The sequence below is a fragment of the Mya arenaria genome, chromosome 7 (genome assembly GCF_026914265.1).
Source record: "Mya arenaria isolate MELC-2E11 chromosome 7, ASM2691426v1".
Classification (NCBI taxonomy): Eukaryota; Metazoa; Mollusca; class Bivalvia; order Myida; family Myidae; genus Mya; species Mya arenaria.
This window is the reverse complement of record NC_069128.1, coordinates 10,585,921-10,605,666: the sequence shown is the minus strand read 5'-3', so window position 1 is coordinate 10,605,666 and position 19,746 is coordinate 10,585,921. Positions and strand designations below refer to the sequence as shown.

The following is a 19,746-nucleotide window of genomic DNA, read 5'->3' as shown; positions in this document are numbered from 1 at the left end:
GTTTTATACTCAAACATCGTTGACTCCATTCACTGTTTGGGTCCGTTATTCATATCGAGTAGTCCGACTAGCTTCATCGTTCTAAGATCCAATTAAGACCAGTGTTGAGTACCAGTTGTTTTGATATTTTAGTTGTAATTTTAAAAGTATTAACTTTACCGTATCCAGTTCGTATAATGCCTTTTCTGCAATATTTAAGATGCTTTTGTTAAACGAGTTTATAATATCATTGAAAATATTCTTCAGTGAATATAACTGTACACTATTTTCGTGAATTCTTTTAAAAGCCTTCCAAATACTAACAAAAAAATCGTGCTACATTTTTAGAATTTACACAGCACATGTTATTTTTAGAAAATATTAATAGGTCTATATATTATCTTTACAATGTAAAATGTCTTAAAATGTGAATCACTAAATATAAAAAAAACCGGGCCGAAACGTCTAAGCAGTAAGGAGAGATATACGATGAGTTGGCGGTTGTAAAATGTAAATTGGTAAATCATCAATGATACAAACCTAAAATACACACATACACGTCTGGACGTTTGGCAACGAATAGCCTCCATAGTCCTGACAAGCAAGTAAAACTTCCAAATGATCGGGTCACGCTAAGTGGACGGGGCAGCAGTGACGATAAACAGATTACTCGATGGTTGTAAGTGTCTGCTATAAATCGTTTATTTTCATCACTGAACCTTTAAGTTCGTTGACCCTATATTAGTTATTAGTATGTGGTCGTACTTTATATACAGCTTCAATAACTAATTGGATTCTTCATAAACATTTTTTTCTTATTTTTTTTACTTATATCTAAGTCATACTATTTCCGAATGCGCGCTAGAATAGAGCAATGTATTAAAACAACATATTCATAGTATGTTGCAATTGGTTAAAATATTTTTGAAGGGCCAAACAATCAAACAGCAAAAATTGGTTATAATATTTTGCTTTGAAATGCAAATTTTTCATATATTAAAGTTTAAGTGTATGATTTATATTCTAATACATAAACATTCTAAGTGTTATATCCTGTAACAAGTCGGCACTGGTCACTAATTCTCTCTAGTGTAACTTATTATAATATCCGTGGTATAAAGTCATTTAAATGCAGGCTACTCGACTTGTCCCTGTATTTCATTGTATAACTATATTGTAATTAACATTTAGCTGGCGATTGGTCGACGGTAATGAACGGAATGTAACAATGAGTGGGCAAAACACGGGTAGTCTGGACCTGTCCCGCCTACAAGAGGGGACCTACACATTTGGCCTGACTGTGTACGACGCCAAAGGACAAATGGTTGAAGACAACGTTACCATTACGGTTAATGCCGGTAAGAAATAGCTGCTGCACCGACGATCTGATTAATCGAATGTATGGACGATTGCGAAGCACGAGTGATAAGTATTTTTTTTTCACGATGGTAGTTTTGTTTAGTTACTGTTTTAACCATATCGCCTAGCCTTCCATGAAATAAGTAGTGTTCATATATTTAAATGTCGTTATTAATTATCCGAACGTTTCTTGTTAATGGTAGCTTTCAATATGAGGATTTCTCTTCTAAATGTTAATGTTTCTGCTTCTTAACCATCATTATTCACACGATAGTTCAGCTTTCTACTTTTAGAACTTTATAAATAGCACACGTAGAATGAGCGTGTTTGCTTACTTATTTCGTCCAATATACAAACAGGGGGATACAGATTAAATGAAAACGTTTCCAATAGGTAAACCATTAATATAATTATATATTTTGTCAAATGCACGTAGTCCATTGTACTTTTTAACTTACAGCTCCCGATGCACTAACGGTCGCAAACGCTGGTCAGGAGATTACAATCCAACTCACAGACGATTCCGTGGCGCTTGATGGATCACGTAGTTCTTATTTTTTTCTCATTTATTTTTCAACATACATCATATTAACATAAAATATCAAGAACATATATATATGCTTAAACATTTCTATGTTGTGTAGAAAACAATTTTCTATCACACACACACACACACAAACACGCACACACGCACACATGCTCACACGCACGCACGCACGCGCACGCACAAACGCACGCACAAACGCGCGCGCACACACAGGCACACACTCACGCACGCATGCACGCGCGCGCACGCATACACACGCATGCACATACTCACGCACACGCACGCACAAACGCCCGCACGCACGCGCGCGTACACACACACACACTCACGCACGCACGCGCGCGCACGCACGCACGCACGCGTGCGCACGCACGCACGCACGCACGCACGCACACACGCACACACACACACACACGCAGGCACGCACGCATGCACGCACACACATGCACACATGCACACACGCACGCACGCACGCGCGCGCACACACACACACATATACACACACACACACACGCACGCACGCACGCATTCACACACGCGAACGCACGCACACACACACACACACACACACACACGCACACACGTGTATGGACCATCAATTGAGAACACTTGACAAAGTTCCCACTGGTGCGAACATTCTACTGGGGGCGTCGATCCAACTGAAGACACAAAACACACACCGGCTATTGAGGACGCACAAAATGTATACCTGCAATTGGAAACACTTGTTATAAACATAAGCTTCATGTTTTATTTAAAGAATATTCAGAATGCCATGGCCAATGTGGACTAATACATACATTTAAAGTGGGCACAGTTGATATCATACGAATTAAACAATCAATATACAGTGCGTTTTGGTTTCAGACAAGAGCTACCACAAGATGTACACAAACACTAAGTTGAGTATCATCTATGTGAAAATAGATGTAAAGTATAAATATATAATATAAAAGAGAATGATAAATACGTGCAGAAAGGCTTCTAACATACGCATTCACATTGTATAAAACAGTATGAATTTATTGCAAAGACACGCATCATATAAACATAATAGACATTACAATGCTCTCTATGATGAATTTTGTTGTCGGCTCACAAGTGAGACAGTGGAGATCTGTGTCACAACAATGGTAAAGGCTTAATTGAATGGTTACGAATAGAATATTATAAAATGTTCAAATTCTTTGGAATAATAGTAGTAATAATTATATGTAAAGAAATGGCACTTTCAATATAGGAACCATCTGTCATATATCACTTCACTTCAACCGTTGGATAGATGTAAAAGTATGTCCTCAAAACTTTTTTGTGACAAAATTGTACATTGTACTATGAACAAATTTATTGATTAATGGAAAGCCAGTATAAATAATGAAATCTGGTCGAGGAAGAAATAAACATAGAAAATATAGGATATTTAAGATTGAATATAAAACTGAAAACTATGTTAAATGCTCCAGTATAGCTAAAAAGCTCATGTCAGCAATGGCTAAATTTAGATTTAGATTAGTTTTGCCACTAAGGCTGGACACGGAAAGATATGAAAACATGCCTGAAAGTCTTCGTTTATGTCTTGTATGTAAACTAGCCAGAGAAAATGAAATTCATGTACTTTTTCACTGTCATTCATACCATGTGTGTGTGTGTGTGTGTGTGTGTGTGTGTGTGTGTGTGTGTGTGTGTGTGTGAATACAAACTAACAGATGACAGCATGATTTGTTATCTGCTGTTGTTTTTTTTAAACAAAAAAAGATTAATTTCATTGACAGCAAATCTCAAAACATTACGTATGTTATATTAAGCTATTTTGATTCATATATAATTTAAAAAAAAATACGTAGATAACCTCTCCCTTCAGAAATAGCACATGTGTTTTAAGCCATATGTAAAATGCCTTTGCTAATCCGACTACAAATGATTTGATCATATGTGGATTCCTGATCTAAATCCCATTTCTTAGTTGTGCATAAGTACGCATTTGTAGTAAGTTTATTTAGGTAAAAAATAACGATTTTCCTCCAGCTATCTTTACTTGGGAATCTCGAGTCTTACTTTATTGTCGTTGACGCTTGTATCCTCTTAACACACAGGTTTAGTCTGTAATCAAATTTTCTTCGCGTAAAGTGTTCACTAGGAAACGTGCATAACTTTTGTTGAAACGTTAGTTTGCGCTGGTCTATCTTCAGCTCTAAAGAGGACCATCCTTGCAGCATAGTTCCGTAGTAAATATGCCCCGCCCGTTAGTATTATTGCGCTCAATGACAGGACAGAAGTAGCGAGCAAACGCACGCGATTTCGATGGGAAATGCCATTGCACTTTATACAGAAACAATGTGAAATTGAAAAACAAGAGAAGAAAGTGTTGCTGAATAATCTTGGAAAATGTAAACGAAGTTTGTATTGTATGAAGTTCCTGGGCGCAAGCGTTATTCAATTATTGATCGGTAACCATTTTTCAGGTCAAGGTCATCGTGACCTTGACCTTTGACCTACTGATCACATAATCAATAGGGGTCATCTATATGACCAACTTACATACCAAGTATGAAGTTCCTGCGTGCAAGCGTTCTTTAGTTACTATGCGGTAACCGTTTCTTCACCTCAAGGTCACGGCGACCTTGTCCTTTGATCTACTGATATCAAAATCAATAGGGGTCATCTCCTAGTCATGACCAAGTAGCATACTAAGTATGAAGTTCCTGGGTGCAAGCGTTCTTTATTTATTGAGCGGAAACGAACTGTGACGTACAGACTGACGGACTGATCACAAAATCAATTTGGGTCATCTACTACTCATGACCAACTAGCATACCAAATATGAAGTTCCTGGGTGCAAGCGTTGTTTAGTTAATGAGCGGTATCCGTTTCTTCACCTCAAGGTCACGGCGACCTTGACCTTTAACCTACTGATCTCAAAATCAATAGGGTTCATATTCTAGTCATGCCCAACTAGCATTCCAAGTATAAAGTTCCTGGGTGCAAGCATTCTTAAGTAATTGAGCGGAAACCGTTTCTTAACCTCAAGGTCACGGTGACCTTACCCTTTGACAAACTAATCTCAAACTCTACAGGAGTCATCTTCTTGTCATGACCAACTAGCATACCAAGTATGAAGTTCCTGGGTATAATCGTTCTTTAGTTATTGAGCAGAAACAAATTTTAAGCATAAGGTCACCGCCAACATATCGATTTTTACCTGAAGGTAACCTTAACCTTAACCTTTGACCTTTTGATCTTAAAATCGATAGGGGTCATCTACTAGTCATGAGCAACTAGCATACCAAGTATGAAGTTCTTGGACCCAAATGATCTTTAGTTATTGAGCGTAAACCGTTTCTTCCCCTTAAGATCACGTTGACCTTGACCTTTGACCTTCGGATCTGAACATCAATAGGGGACATCTACTAGTCATGACCAACAAGCATACCAAGTATGAAGTTCCTGGGTCTAAGCGTTCTATAGTTATTGAGCGGAAACGAAGTGTGACGTACAGACTGACGGACTGACAGACTGACTGACCGACTGACTGACCGACGGACTGGGCAAAAACAACATATCTCCCCATGAATGGGGAAGACATAATTAATATTTTTTTCTGTTTTGACGTGATTTCCTTACATTAAGGAAATATTAAGAATTTGTTTCGCCTTCCTCAAGAAAGTAAATTTTTAGCGTATTTGAGGACCGGTCGCCTTACTTCTTTATATATCATTTATTTCTGATTCGATCATGTTAATTTGTATGCTAGATTCTTGATGTGGATCTTTATCGTAATCTTCGTACAATAGTTTGAGTTATTTTCTAATTTAGTCAGATGATTATGTTTTTGTCTTGAAAGACGTTTGCAAAATTGAAATGTTTGATTTCGAATTTCTATTTTACAAAATTCCCATTTTGCTTGAGGGTTAATATTCGATTGATTTTACTGAGTTAGAATATTTTTAATTTTGGCTTTGTATTCCTTGTTTTCGAGAAGAGAGTTATTGAATTTCCAATAGCCAGGACCACGTATATTAGGTAGTTTAAATTTAAGCGAAATGGCCATGTGATCTGTTGTTTGTATTATTGCGGGTCTGATGTTTGTTGAAAATACTTGAGGAGTGAAGTTGTGGTCAATAAGCCAATAGTCAATTCTGCTTTTTTCTTTCTCGTTCTTACGTCGCCTAGTAAACTGACATTTATTTGTATTGTATGACTTTCCAAACATCACACAATTTATGAGTTTTGATAAGGCGTGTTAAGTTCTTAACAGTAACAACATCTGATTGTTGTGATTTGGTTATTCTGTCATTAAGTTTAACGTATCGTTATGGTCGCCGCCGATCATTTTAATCCCTCATAATCTCCGAAATAACAATTGATAAGGTTAAGTTAAAGTCGTTTATTTCTTTTGTCTTATTCGGCGAATACAGATTTACTAGTGCATATGTATTTTCAAGTATTTTAAGTTTTATTAAGATGTATCTACCATTACAATCACAAATTTGGTATAATATATTGCACTGAAGGTCATGTTTTCATTAAAATAGAACATCCTTTCCTATTTGATTCCCCGTTACTATGTACTAGTCTCCAATTATTAAACTCGTCCCATGTTGCTCTATATTGTCAGTAAATTGAGTTTCTTGTAAAAAGGCAACATCTGCCTTTTGATTATTAATCCATTGAATTACACGTGCATGTTTATTTCTGTCTCTTAAACCTTAAACGCTAAGTGATATAAAGTGAATTATATGATGTTGATTTTTAAAGATTGATATTCAACAATTGATTTAGTTGTTACTTATTTCTGACGTTTTAGTAAGGATTTTGACGGATATCTAAATCATAAAGTTGGTTAAGTCCTTTGAGAAGCAACCTTAATACAAAAGGCGAACGTTAAGAATTGCTTAAGAAACCATCATATTCACTTTCTAGTACACTACTACTTTAAGAAGTTTTTGTTAACTATTATTATTTTATTTATTCAACAAAAACATCGGATATTCGAATGCCGATTTTGAAATTCGAATACCAAACGTTCAATCGAATATTCGAATATTCGTTTACATACCAAGTTTTGGTAAATAGGATAGCTTCAAACCACTTCGATGCAAAGCAAGGTATTTTGCAAGGGAGATCTCGTTCCACTGGGTACAGACGGTCTCTTCAACAAACTAGAAACAAACGGCAACGATCTTACACTTCAGACTCAATTGCGATAATCCAACAGGGGATATGATTCGGATATTGACAAAAAGCAAAGCAATAATTGTAAGTCCTAAGAAAGACAATAATGGAAGAAATATTAAATTCGGCAATGAACATATTACCAGCACAGGAATAGCAAAGCACGTGGGTATCATAATAATTGACGAAAGGAAGTGCGTCTCTTTTCTCAATCATCTCAATAGAAAAGACCACTGGTCACGTTAACCAGCATACCCTTAGCCTATTAATTTGTTCGATACTTCTGTCCTGTCATTGAGCGCAATAATACTAACGGGCGGGGCATATTTACTACGGAACTATTTTTTTCAATTAAATCGTAGTAAAAATATTGGCAACATGCAACACTGTAATCTGCAGTATAGCAGTTAAAACAAAACAAGCAACGATAATTTGATTGGTTTTAATGTAGATGATTTCATGATGGATGGAACAATTGAAGCAATATTAAATTACAATGATGACGACTTATTTCGGAATTTGGAATTGACATTTGTAAAAATAAAGCATCTGACAAAGCATGAAATCGAGGCAATGAAAAAATAACATAGTGTAGTGCACCCAGCAACGTCCAGAAAAAAGATCTCAGATCTAATGCAGTAGATGTTCACTATTGAATATGGTCGAATAGACCAAACTTCAAGGGCACTGTTGGTTCCTCTACAGTCCAAAAGTACAAATTTCATGTCCATCATTGATTAATTCTCAGCAATGACCACACAATTAGGGAGACAAGCGCTTTTTCAAAAAAACAATATCTAGTTCAATACTTGTTGATGGTGACAGAGTCTTTGAAACAAAACAAATATTCGATGCAGAAGTTAATTTCTATACGGATTTGTACACCACAAAACATAAAGACAATGTGGAATATACTCAATATATAACCGACGTTAACATACCTACTACTTTGGAAACAAATATATCTGATAAGTGCGTAGGCAATATAACTCACGAAGAAGCGACAGCAGCGCTTAATGAAATGGAACTGAATAAAAGTCCTGGACTTGATGGTCTTACAGTTGAATTTTATAAAGCCTTTTAGTCTATAATTTTTTTAACGAAATCTATGAAAAATAATAGTCTACTCAAAAACAAGGAGTTTTTTCGCTATTATATAAAAAGGGTGATCCCGAAAACTTTGAAAAATGGCGTCCAATATCTCTTTTAAATATCGACTATAAGCTAGCGGCAAAGATTTAAGCAAAGCCCATGCAATTAGCCCAATCAAACATTAAAAGTTTTGATCAGCACGGTTATATCAAGAACAGAAATATAGGTTTCAATATACGACTTATAGATGTCGTCATAGATTATCCTGTTCTTTTTAACGAAGAGGGTGCGATTTTATTTTTAGACTTCAAAAAAGCTTTCGACACACTAGAATGGCCTTTTATGGTCGGCATATTGAATAAATTCGGCTTTAAGGACTCTCTTATTAGATTGGTTAAGACTCTTTATTGAATTATTACGTCCAAAATAGCAAACAATGGATGGATATCAGACTCATTTTATTTACAACGTGGCGTTAGACAGGGCTGCCCTCTTTCCGCTCTTCTTTTTTGTAGTTGTTTAAGTTTTATGAATTAAACTGAAACAATGTGAAACATATGAAGGTATAAAAGTAAAAGAAAAAAACATTAAAGTTACCAAACTTGCAGACGACACTTCTTTATTTCTTAATGACCATTTAGAAATACCTATTGTTTTAGAAATAATTGATACCTTTTGGTAAACATTCGGGTCTTAAACTTTACAAGATGTAAACGCTAGGTCGCTGGATAGGTACATCGAAAAATCAACCCGTCACTATATTACATGGTGTATTATATACTACAAAACATGTTAAATCTCTTGGCATCTACTTTGGAAATAATAAAAATGAATGTGTAAACCTAAGTTGGACCGACAAAATCGAAAATGAGTAAGCAGCTAATTAACACTTGGAGTAAACGAAAACTTACATACTTTGGATAAATAACGGTCACAAAAACCCTACCTTTTCCCAAGCTTGTTTACTTAGCTCAAAATATTGTAACTCCTGATAATATTTCTAAGATAATTAATTCAATGATCCTCGAGTTTTTCTGGAACGAAAAAGGAGATACAATCAAACGTAAAACAGTTATTGGTAACAAACTTGAATGTGGTCTAGATATGCCAGATTTCAAGTTATTTTCTAAAACCATAAAAAATAAAATGGGCAATACCACTTATCAAAACAATAAGCGCAAGCTGAAAAACAATACCATCTCTTATGTTTGACCACTTCGGCAAGAACTTCCTCATCTTCTACATGAACCTTGACTCTATCAAGTCCTTACAACCAATTACAAACAAATTGAGCCTTTTTATAAAGACTTACCGTCAATATGGATCCACTTTTCACAAATGTCTGTTCATCAAGACAAAATGTCAAACACATTTTATAATATTAGGAAGGAAATAATCTGTGGTAATAAATTTATAAAACGTAATAATAAAAGTCTCTTCTTCAAACCCTGGATTGATTTAGATTTAATATTCATTAATGACATCATTTCAAATACCGGCGACATAGAAACACATTCAATTTTGAATAATCTTAAAAACAAAATAAATTGGATGGCAGAAATTTATATGTTAAAACAATCCATACCAGCTAGCTGGAAAAATATTGTAAAATCAAATGAATCATCAAATACTAGAGTTAACACAAAGCTAGAAATACAGTTTCAAAATAAACATCTAACCGAAATGACAAAAAAAGAAATTTACCAGATTTTATTAGGCAAGTTTTTGAAAACCCGTCCATTTATGGTTACTAAAATCGCCGTCTTCGATAAAAGTAGAATGGAAATCATGGTATTTTGTAAGTCATAAATGTAATGTTGAAAATAAAGTTAAACAGTTCAAATTTAACTGTAACATAATCTTGTGGCAATTAACCTGAATTTATTCACGTGGTAGTTGAGAGATTGCCCTGTATGCATATATTGCCATGAAGTAGAAGATTATGAATATTTTGTATACAGTGTTTTTCTTAATCCACTTTATGGAACACCATAAATTCCGTGTTTAAAAAATGTGGTATAAGCAAACTTCTCAACAACATAAAATACATATTGATAGGATACAAGATAGACCAAAAAGAATATAATTGCGTCAATATTGTACTGAGTCTAATTTGCTTCTGTATCTATAAAACATACTTCATTAGTGATATTAGAGGAAAACACATTGTTATTTTGAATAATTTATATTATGATTTGCTAACTTTACAGACGTTCTTAAACAAAACAAATATGAATGTTTGTTTTCTGAATGAGTTTATTATAATTAACAACATTAAACACATTATCTAATATATTGAAGATATGTATATTCATGTCAACTCTATGGATCATTATATATGTATATCTATACGATTGTGTATTCATCTAAAGAAATAAACGGACTGTGAGTAATTGCAGTTCCAAAGAGAAATAAAACAATTCAGTAACCCACGGTTACATAACAAGACAAATTATTTTTAGCAATTCCAACCATCTTAAATCAAATCTGAAAGCTGTTTTGTGTCGGTTCGACGTCTCAAAATATTAACTCAGAATTAAAACTAATTATTCTTGGAACCTAACATAATAAATCAAACAATTATTGTGAGGACTTGATTTCATGAGTATTCACGATATTCGAATTAAACGTGGTGTGCCGTTGTTAAGCTCATTTCATGATCTAAAGTAAGTTCTAAATAACAAATGCACAGTCATGCTGTTTTGTTTGTTTTTAAACATTCGGACACACGTTATATAATCAATTTCTTATTGTTCTTATCCTTTACAATATGATGTAAAAAAGATGTGGCCAATAATTCCGACATTCACGAACACGGAAATATCTTAAAAGCAAAGAAATACAATAATGTTATTTACTGAATTTGGTGAAAACCGAGTTGTCGCTCTTTGTTGACATGAGTATATTCGTTTTGTTTTGTGTATGTTCGATTTTACTTTAATTAAACTTTCCTTCGCTTTAAAACACTGTGTAATAAAATAATGATTATATTCAATATATTTATACAAATTGTAATTTGATTCATTATTGATGATCTATGGACGAAAAAAGTGGTCACAATACATACTAGCATAATATTTGTGCGTGTATTTTATTTTTAAGTTAACAGTTTCTACTATTCGGGCACACGTTATACAATCAATTTCTTATTGTTCTAAACATTTACAATATGATTTTAAAAAAGATGTGTTCAATTATTCCGCATTCAAGAACACGGAAATATCTTACAAGCAAAGAAAAAAAATAATGTTGTTAACTGAATTTGGTGAAAACCGAGTTGTCACTCTTTGTTGACATGAACATGTTCGTTTGATACATTATTAATGATGTATGGACGAAAAAGGTGGTCACAATACATACTTGCATTATATTTGTGCGTGTATTTTAATTTTATGTTAATAGTTTCTACTATTCGGACACACGTTATACAAGCAATTTCTTATTGTTTTAACATTTACAATATGATTTTAAAAAAGATGTGTTCAATAATTCCGACATTCAAGAACACGGAAATATCTTAAAAGCAAAGAAATACAATAATGTTATTTACTGAATTTGGTGAAAACCGAGTTGTCGCTCTTTGTAGACATTAGTATATTCGTTTTGTTTTGTGTATGTTCGATATTGCTTTAATTAAACTATCATTCGCTTTGAAACACTGTGTAATAAAATAATGGTTATATTCAATATAATTATACAAATTGTATACATCTGTGACACATCTAAAGCATTTGTCGCGAATGGCATGAAGAACTTCTTTTTAAGCTCCGGGAATTATTTTTTTCCGGTTTACTACTTTAATAGCATACTGATTATCTCAGTGAGTAGAAAAAAATGCGTTGTCGTGTCTGCCAATATGTCTGATACAGTGTTGATACTACTTGATGTCCCTGAAGGTTTAGTTATTGGGACTTTATTCTTCTTTGTCTACACCAATGTCATAGTTCGTGAATACAATCACTACCATGTCTTTTTCAGCCGACACTGCCTTATGCATTTGTTCACCGGAAATATTGACCTTAGCCCCTATTGTGAATGTGGTAAAATTGAAGATACCTTTCAATTCTTCTTCCTCTGTCCACTTTATCATGCCCATATTTTTTTTTTATTTTATCGACCAGTTTCTGTTTTATAGCCTTTATCCCTCCAAGCACTACTGTTTGGGTCAATGTTAGCCACGTACCAAACCAACAAAATGATGCTCATCTTAGTTGAGCTCTACATTCGCCGCCAGACTAAAGACTTCCTTATAAATCAGAGCAAACCTGATATATACACTAAGTTAAACCAGGGCCGTATTCATAAAACATCTTAAGTCAATCCTGACTTTAGTCGATTTCTTAAATTTTTCATAGTCAAATTAAAAGAAATGTATAAATGTTTTTAACATTAAAGTATTATTTTTCAATAAATTCAATGAAAATAATGTATTAATGAAATTCTTTAGTTTTTATTTCATATGATTAAAGAGGTACTCAAATTAGAATATTTTTATAAAATTATTTTTAAAAAAGGAAAGTGACTTAAGTAAGGAAATGACCTAAGCATTTTTATGAATACCGCCCCTGGCCTGTTTAAGAGCCTCCTTCCCTCCCTTTTCTATTCTTTTCGTTTCTTCAATTCTATTTAATTTAATCACACATTGTCACCTTCATATTAACTACACATGTCTTACACCTTTCAGGGCATCACCATATTACAACTTGTTAATTCAACAAAATCACAATAGCATTCGCATATTGTTAAGCGGCTTGACAGAGTAAGTGACATAAGCGAAACAGAGTTTACGCTTTACTTCCAAGCTTCCTTTCCGAAATGCCTTGATTCTTTTTTGTGCATATATCTCTTTTCTTCTGTGAGTATATAAGTGCCTTTTATTTTACTCAGACTACGTATTAAATGATCTTGGATTTTAAAATGTTATGTCGAAAGAACTAACTATACGTCAACCTCTTTGTAACACGCTTACAATTTTTGCTATGGGACATATATAATAACATATTTTCGGATTACGTAATTACGAGTCGATCTCGTTCAGTAATCACGCTTTATATGTGTACATTGTCAAGTATGTATCAGAAAGAAGAATTCGTAACACGACTAACCACGACTAAATAGCTGCTATCAACTTCCTTATGCATTGATTCGAATATGATAGACTTGCTGCATTGTTAACGGCAATACAAATCAACTCATTTTTGTTAAATAAATAAATTTTAACTTAATTCGTATAAATATGGAATTCTTTGACAACAGTGTAATGTTTTTTCTTTTATTTTGTATCGATAATAGAAGCAAACTGAAACTCTTCCTAAATATTTCAGCATACTATACAATCGAATCAGGAAATATATCAGCCTCGAAAATCAATGCGTATTGAATTTGCTTCCTTGAGTTTTGATCTTTCAAACGATAAACATATTTAAAGCTTAGGATTCTCTACTGCAAAGCACATACATTCACACGTCGATAGACGTCAGAATTTAAACAAGGGTCAAACTCAAACGAGTGAATGCGAATAACAATTACATTTTGTTGACTGTTAGATGTTCTCCATTCAGATTAAAATATGTCTGTACTGCATTAATCAATCATGTCGGGATATAGCTCACAAAACACGACCACCACTCAAGTGCACCTATTTGTATATTTTGATGGCACATTCCGTGCGAAGGCGGGTGCATTTAAAATAGTTCATTATATGACACACAGTTTGTCACTACTTATTAAGGGTCGCTTTACAGTATTTTTAAATATTCATACAGGAGTGTATGCACTTTTTAATGATCTGAGTCAGCTGACTAAAACCACTCAAAGTTACTAGGGAAATGTACCTTATGAAAGGCTTTTGTCTAAGGTATGGTGGCATATGCCGTAAGATAACCTTTAAAGTTCAAAGCCAAAATGTGCATATCACATTAGTCACATCCACCACAGTTGTTGGTCCTGGTTGAAGGTGCCCAAGCTAACAGCTGCATCTTAAAATTGCGCCTCATCTTATTCCTGAACCCACTACCCCTGTATTTAAATATTAAAAGGAATAACCGTGTTTTACACGCATGTTCTTATACTGATGGGTGATGATTTTCGCAATTGATGGAACAATGACAAGGAATATATTTCTGACAAGGATTTGTTAACCAACAAAATAAATTTAAATTTGAACCATTTATGAACCCGAAAGACAGAACTGTAATGGTAAAATTATTTTGTATAACAGAGAGAGTTTATGTTAAATTGATCAGTGTCGTATTTGGTATTTAGTGATATTCGATTTAGGCTCATAAAAATTATCTTACTACAGAATTAAATATTTCTTTTTTTTTAAATCAAAATACTCTTTAAACGGTCGCTCTGATTTTGTACAGCGTTTAATTTACGTGTAAATCACATGCATGTTTCATTTGATTTTTGAATACATTTTGAAACTTGAAACTATTGAGACCTGCCAAATTTAGTTTCACAATCGCTTGTTTAATAAATCTCACGTCCTTAACTGGTTGTTTTTGTTCCCCGTGTTTGTGTTTTGTATATGATATGACAGTGTGATATGAAAACACTATAAACGCTATCAGTAGTCATATTATATTTATTGTTCACTTTGGGTTCATCATTCAGTGAGCTAAACGGAATAATAAATACATTGCAGGTAACAATTGTTTGTAGTTGTGATTTTTCTATTTATGTTTGTTGTATCTTTGAAAATTTAATTAATTTGTTTTATAATAATAATAATAATAATAATAATAATAATAATAATAATAATAATAATAATCATCATAATCATAATAATTCCAGAATAAAAGTAAGAATGGAATCAGCCTGGTGTTCGTCATTGTAATCGTTTGCTTCACGGTATGGACAATATATTATAGTTCAAATGAACAGTGTGTAACGCATATTATGTGTTTTGCCAGAATGTAATCTGTTCTTATACATGTTCATGATGTGCATAAAACTTGGCCAGATCGTCAAATTCAACTGTATTCACGTTACAATGAGGAAAATTATAAAACTTCACGTTAAGTCTCTCTCGTTGGTACGATGTTGGGCGAGAGTGTGGTCTTGTGTTGTGGGGAAACCGAAGTACAGATAAAACACATTTGTCCGGCTTGGTGACCACAAATGAAACTAACATTCGCCTATGCCGAGAATCGAACCCTGGACGCCGTGAGAAGCGAGTGCGCTAACCAGTTTGCTTACCGGTCAGATTGTCGAGATTTACGTAGACTTATGTCATGTTCATGTTCAGATAGTTATGGTTGTGTGTCCTTAACGCGTTTATATATAGGTTCTGCTTATTTCAGGCTGGTGAAGTTCTTTCCGCAACGCGTCGGGATTGTAAGTTTTAACAAAACAAAATCGAACTGCATTCCTCACTTTTCGAATTAAAAATACTTCGGCATAATTTGGATATTCCCTTTTCCTGATAGACAAAGATTTAATTATATGTGTGTTTGTCTCATTTCGACCGTATACTAAGACTTTTGATAGTATGTATGAAACGAAAACGTGTTTTCGTAGTACTCTATCACACCATTCGGCATCCTTATGATCTATAATTGCAGACATACACGAGTGCAATGATGCCAGCGCTAAAGAACACGCTTGTACTATTTTGAAAGAATGGTATAACTACAATATTACCATAGCGACACGACATGCTTCAGGAATAAGCGACTTCGCGCATGCACTGGCCAATATATATTATGCATGCTATGGCGTTTCTGCTGAATTATCAAGGTATTATTGAATAACATAATGAAGAAAAAAAATAGTCAATCATATTTTAACACTCAGCTACTCGATCAATTTAATTCATATTTAGGTTGTTTTGACGTCATTTAAATTTGTAGATTCGTTCAATATCGCTATGGCTGTCTTGTCTTCATTTTTATCGTGACAAGTTTGCATATTTAAAACATAGCGAAAGTGTCTTCAATTTATTAGTAGATTAAACTAGCGAAAGCAAAGCTATTGACAACCCGGTATCATTTGCAGTTACAATGACGGAACATGCCACTGTGCCGCTCCTGGAGGATACGTCTGCTTAGACCCCCGTATTCTGAGTTATATCCTTCGCTTTCAAGAAAAATTCGGAATGATTAAGGTAATTGTATGTGAAACCATATACTCTTTACTAACTTTTAAAACGGCAACTGTCTATGAAACCTTATACTCTTAGCCAACTTTAGGAACAATAAAGGTATGTCAAAACTTGAATTCTTAACCAACTTTTGGAAAGACAACGGTGTGTCAAAACTTTAATTCTTAATCAATTGGAACGACAACGGTATGTGAAAACTTGAATTCTTAACCAATTTTTGGAACGACAACGGTATGTCAAAACTTGAATTCTTAACCAACTTTTGGAACGACAACGGTATGTCAAAACTTTAATTCTTAACCAACTTTTTGAAAAATAATGTATGTCAAAACTTGAATTCTTAACCAGCTTTTGGAACGACAACGTATGTCAAAACTTTAATTCTTAACCAGCTTTTGGAAAGACAACGTATGCCAAAACTTGAATTCTTAACTAACTTTTGGAACGACAACGGTATGTCAAACCTTGAATTCTTAACCAACTTTTGGAACGACAACGTTTGTCAAAACTTGAATTCTTAACCAGCTTTGGGAACGACAACGGTATGACAATAACTTGAATTCTTAACCAAATTTTAAAACGACAACGTATGTCAAAACTTGAATTCTAAACGAACTTTTGGAACGACAACGGTATGTCAAAACTTGGATTCTTATCCAACTTTTGAAACAACAACGTATGTCAAAACTTTAATTCTTAATCAACTTTTGGAACGACAACGGTATGTCAAACCTTAAACTCTTAACCAACTTTTTGAAGGACAACGGTATTTCAAAACTTGAATTTTTAACCAACTTTTGAAAGACAACGTATGTCAAAACTTGAATTCTTAACCAACTTTTGGAATGTCAACGTATGTCAAAACATGAATTCTTAACCAACTTTTGGAACGTCAACGGTATATCAAAACTTGAATTCTTAACCAACTTTTGGAACGACAACGGTATGTCAAAACTTAAACTCTTAACCATTTTTGGAATGACAACGGTATGTCAAACTTTAAACTCTTGACCAACTTTTGAAACGAAAACAGTATGTCAAAATTTAAACTCTTTAGCAACTTTTGGAATAATAAAGGTATGTCACAAAGTGTTCTCTTAACCAGATTCTGGATCGACAACTGTATGTCAAAAATATTATACTCTTAACCAATTTTTGTAACTTCAAAGGTATATCAAACTATGTACCTTAAACCAACTTTTGCATCTATCAGGATACATAATACCTAGCATTCTAAGCAAAGTTCTGGAACGACAACGGTGTGGTAAACCTTGTACTCTTAACCAACCTTTTGCAACTATAAAGATATGGCAAACCATATACAGTTAAACTTCGATCGCTCGAGGACGCCGGGGACCGATGTTTCAATTTTCCAGTCTGTTATGAAATATCTTTCAGTGTATTTTAAGTCTGAAGTCGTCAAACCGACTGTTTACTAATACACCGATTATGTGATGCGTTGTGGAAATCGCTGATATGTTCAAAACTGTTGTATGTACTAAGTGTATACTAAATGTAAAAGAAATATCAATAAATGAATAAATAGAAATGTTTATTTTTACAAAATTGCCTTTTTGCAAAGCAAAGTGACAAGAAGGAATTCTTTTCAGATATTCCGATATTGGATCGATATGGTATTGTTTATTCATATTTTTATTACTCATTTATATTTCTCACAATAAAGTTCTAGTTAACTTTTCATAATTATCTTTTCAAATGCCCTTATCAACTAAAAGCGATATTGCGTAATCAGTGATAAACGGTTCTTCACACATTATCAAACTGCCGTTCAACTGTCGTTGGATGTTTTAAAACTTGCGAAAATTTTAACACCGAGCAATTGTTTGTTTATTTTGGAACACGCGTTTGAGAAAAAGTGTGAAATTATGACCTCGAGGGAGCCATTAGGATTTGTGCATGATTTGTGTACTGGGGACCGACTTTATTGCTCGACTCCTCGACATATTTAGGTTTCGAGGCAGCGTAGGTATATTTTATATGAAAATAGAAGGAAAAAGGTTAGGGACCAAGCTCCGACGTCGAGGGACCGCAAGTTCTCGAACGACCGCAGTTTTACTGTACTCTTAATTAACATTCAGGGCGATAACGAAATGTCAAACCATCTACTCATGACAACCCTTTGGAAACATAACGGTATGTCAAACTTTGAACTCGTAATCAACTTTTTTAAAGATAAAGGTATGTCATAATTTAAACACCTAAAATACATTTGGAACGATAATTGTATGTCCAACCTTGTATTCTAAACTAATCCTTTGGAATACAAATAACGGTGTTATGGCAATCAACGGCGTGCAGAAGTATTTATTCGGGACGAAAAGTAATGCAGTTTGCGTTGCAATCCGGCTGTTTATTCAATTTACAGCGCTATGATCTGAAGTTATGTACTGCTTAAGTACATCTTACTTTTCAGTTTTCATTTATTTATCCGTGGTAGAGTCGTTCATGTGTTCTCTATAAGATTATCGTTTTTACTGTTCATCACATAACGTATTTCATAACCAAATAGGTAAAAGTCCTGTATTATCTTTTGTTTAATGTAAATGATGTTTTAAGGTAAACGAAATAGCGGGTGGTTGCCATAGCTGCACATCCTCCCACTACCGGGGCCTAGCCGTGGACATAGACGATTCGACCAATACCACAGCGATGGTCCAGGAATGCTGGAATATGGGCGGTAGCTATGCGGCTGACGAGAAAACACATATTCACTGCAATTTCGCATGATCAACTGCCACACAAAAATTGCTGTCAGTTGTCAGTGGGACATTTACGGAATATCAGTCGGGACATACAAATGAATTACTAAGCACAATTTGACGATTAATACGATACTGTATACATATGCTACATTACTGCCTATGAAGTTTGTGATATATTTGACACGGTAAGCCGCGTGTGCTATGAGATAATGTAAATTGTATATACACATAAGCACACTACTAAACATTTTTTCTTTTGAAGTTATCGGTAAAAGGGAGAGAAACAAAGAGAAACAACTCAAATATATTTTGCTTAAACATTTGCATTGCCACTGACTAGTCTGTTTCTAAATTATATATAAGACTGATGTTTGTAAATATGCGATTATGAAATGCCTGGTGACCAATTGATTTTGATATATGTGTGTTAACAAACATTTAGGCTCGATTGTTCAGAACTTTGTTAAAGTTAACAACGGGGTTAATGGTTGTTAACTTTTAATGGTGAACTATTTGATGATGTACTCATATATATTTAAATAAAGTACAGTTGAAACTGGCGGCTCAACTCTTGTTAGGAAAACTGCAGATCATAAGTGTATCTGTGAAATGCTTCGAATGAAGACTTAAAACAAAGATCACTTTCCTTTTTCTTCATCATTTTAAATGAAACAACGGGCAGCCTATACCTCTTAAAGAGCCCTACCTTCGTTTTATTACCGTAGTTTGATTTAGTTTGATTAAGTGATTAGTTTCCTTCGACAAAC

The 19,746-nt window shown here is 34.1% G+C and overlaps 2 protein-coding genes across 2 annotated transcripts in view; both read left to right on the top strand.

Moving 5' to 3' along the window:
* Window positions 1-3,200, top strand: part of LOC128240509 (collagen alpha-6(VI) chain-like) — a 64,599-nt gene extending 61,399 nt beyond the window's left edge. Inside the window, exons 34-35 of the mRNA XM_052957163.1 lie at window positions 1,171-1,337; window positions 1,799-3,200. Coding sequence (XP_052813123.1) covers window positions 1,171-1,205 — 35 coding nt within the window. The 3' untranslated portion in view covers window positions 1,206-1,337; window positions 1,799-3,200. The remainder of the gene's footprint in view (window positions 1-1,170; window positions 1,338-1,798) is intronic.
* LOC128240508 (uncharacterized) lies at window positions 1,208-19,540 on the top strand. The gene is made up of 8 exons (XM_052957162.1): window positions 1,208-1,337; window positions 1,799-1,882; window positions 14,725-14,798; window positions 14,948-15,004; window positions 15,457-15,490; window positions 15,718-15,892; window positions 16,151-16,259; window positions 18,834-19,540. The coding sequence occupies exons 1-8, from the start codon at window positions 1,208-1,210 to the stop codon at window positions 19,002-19,004; spliced, it is 834 nt and encodes a 277-aa protein (XP_052813122.1). The 3' UTR covers window positions 19,005-19,540.
* Window positions 19,541-19,746: the final 206 nt, after the last annotated feature.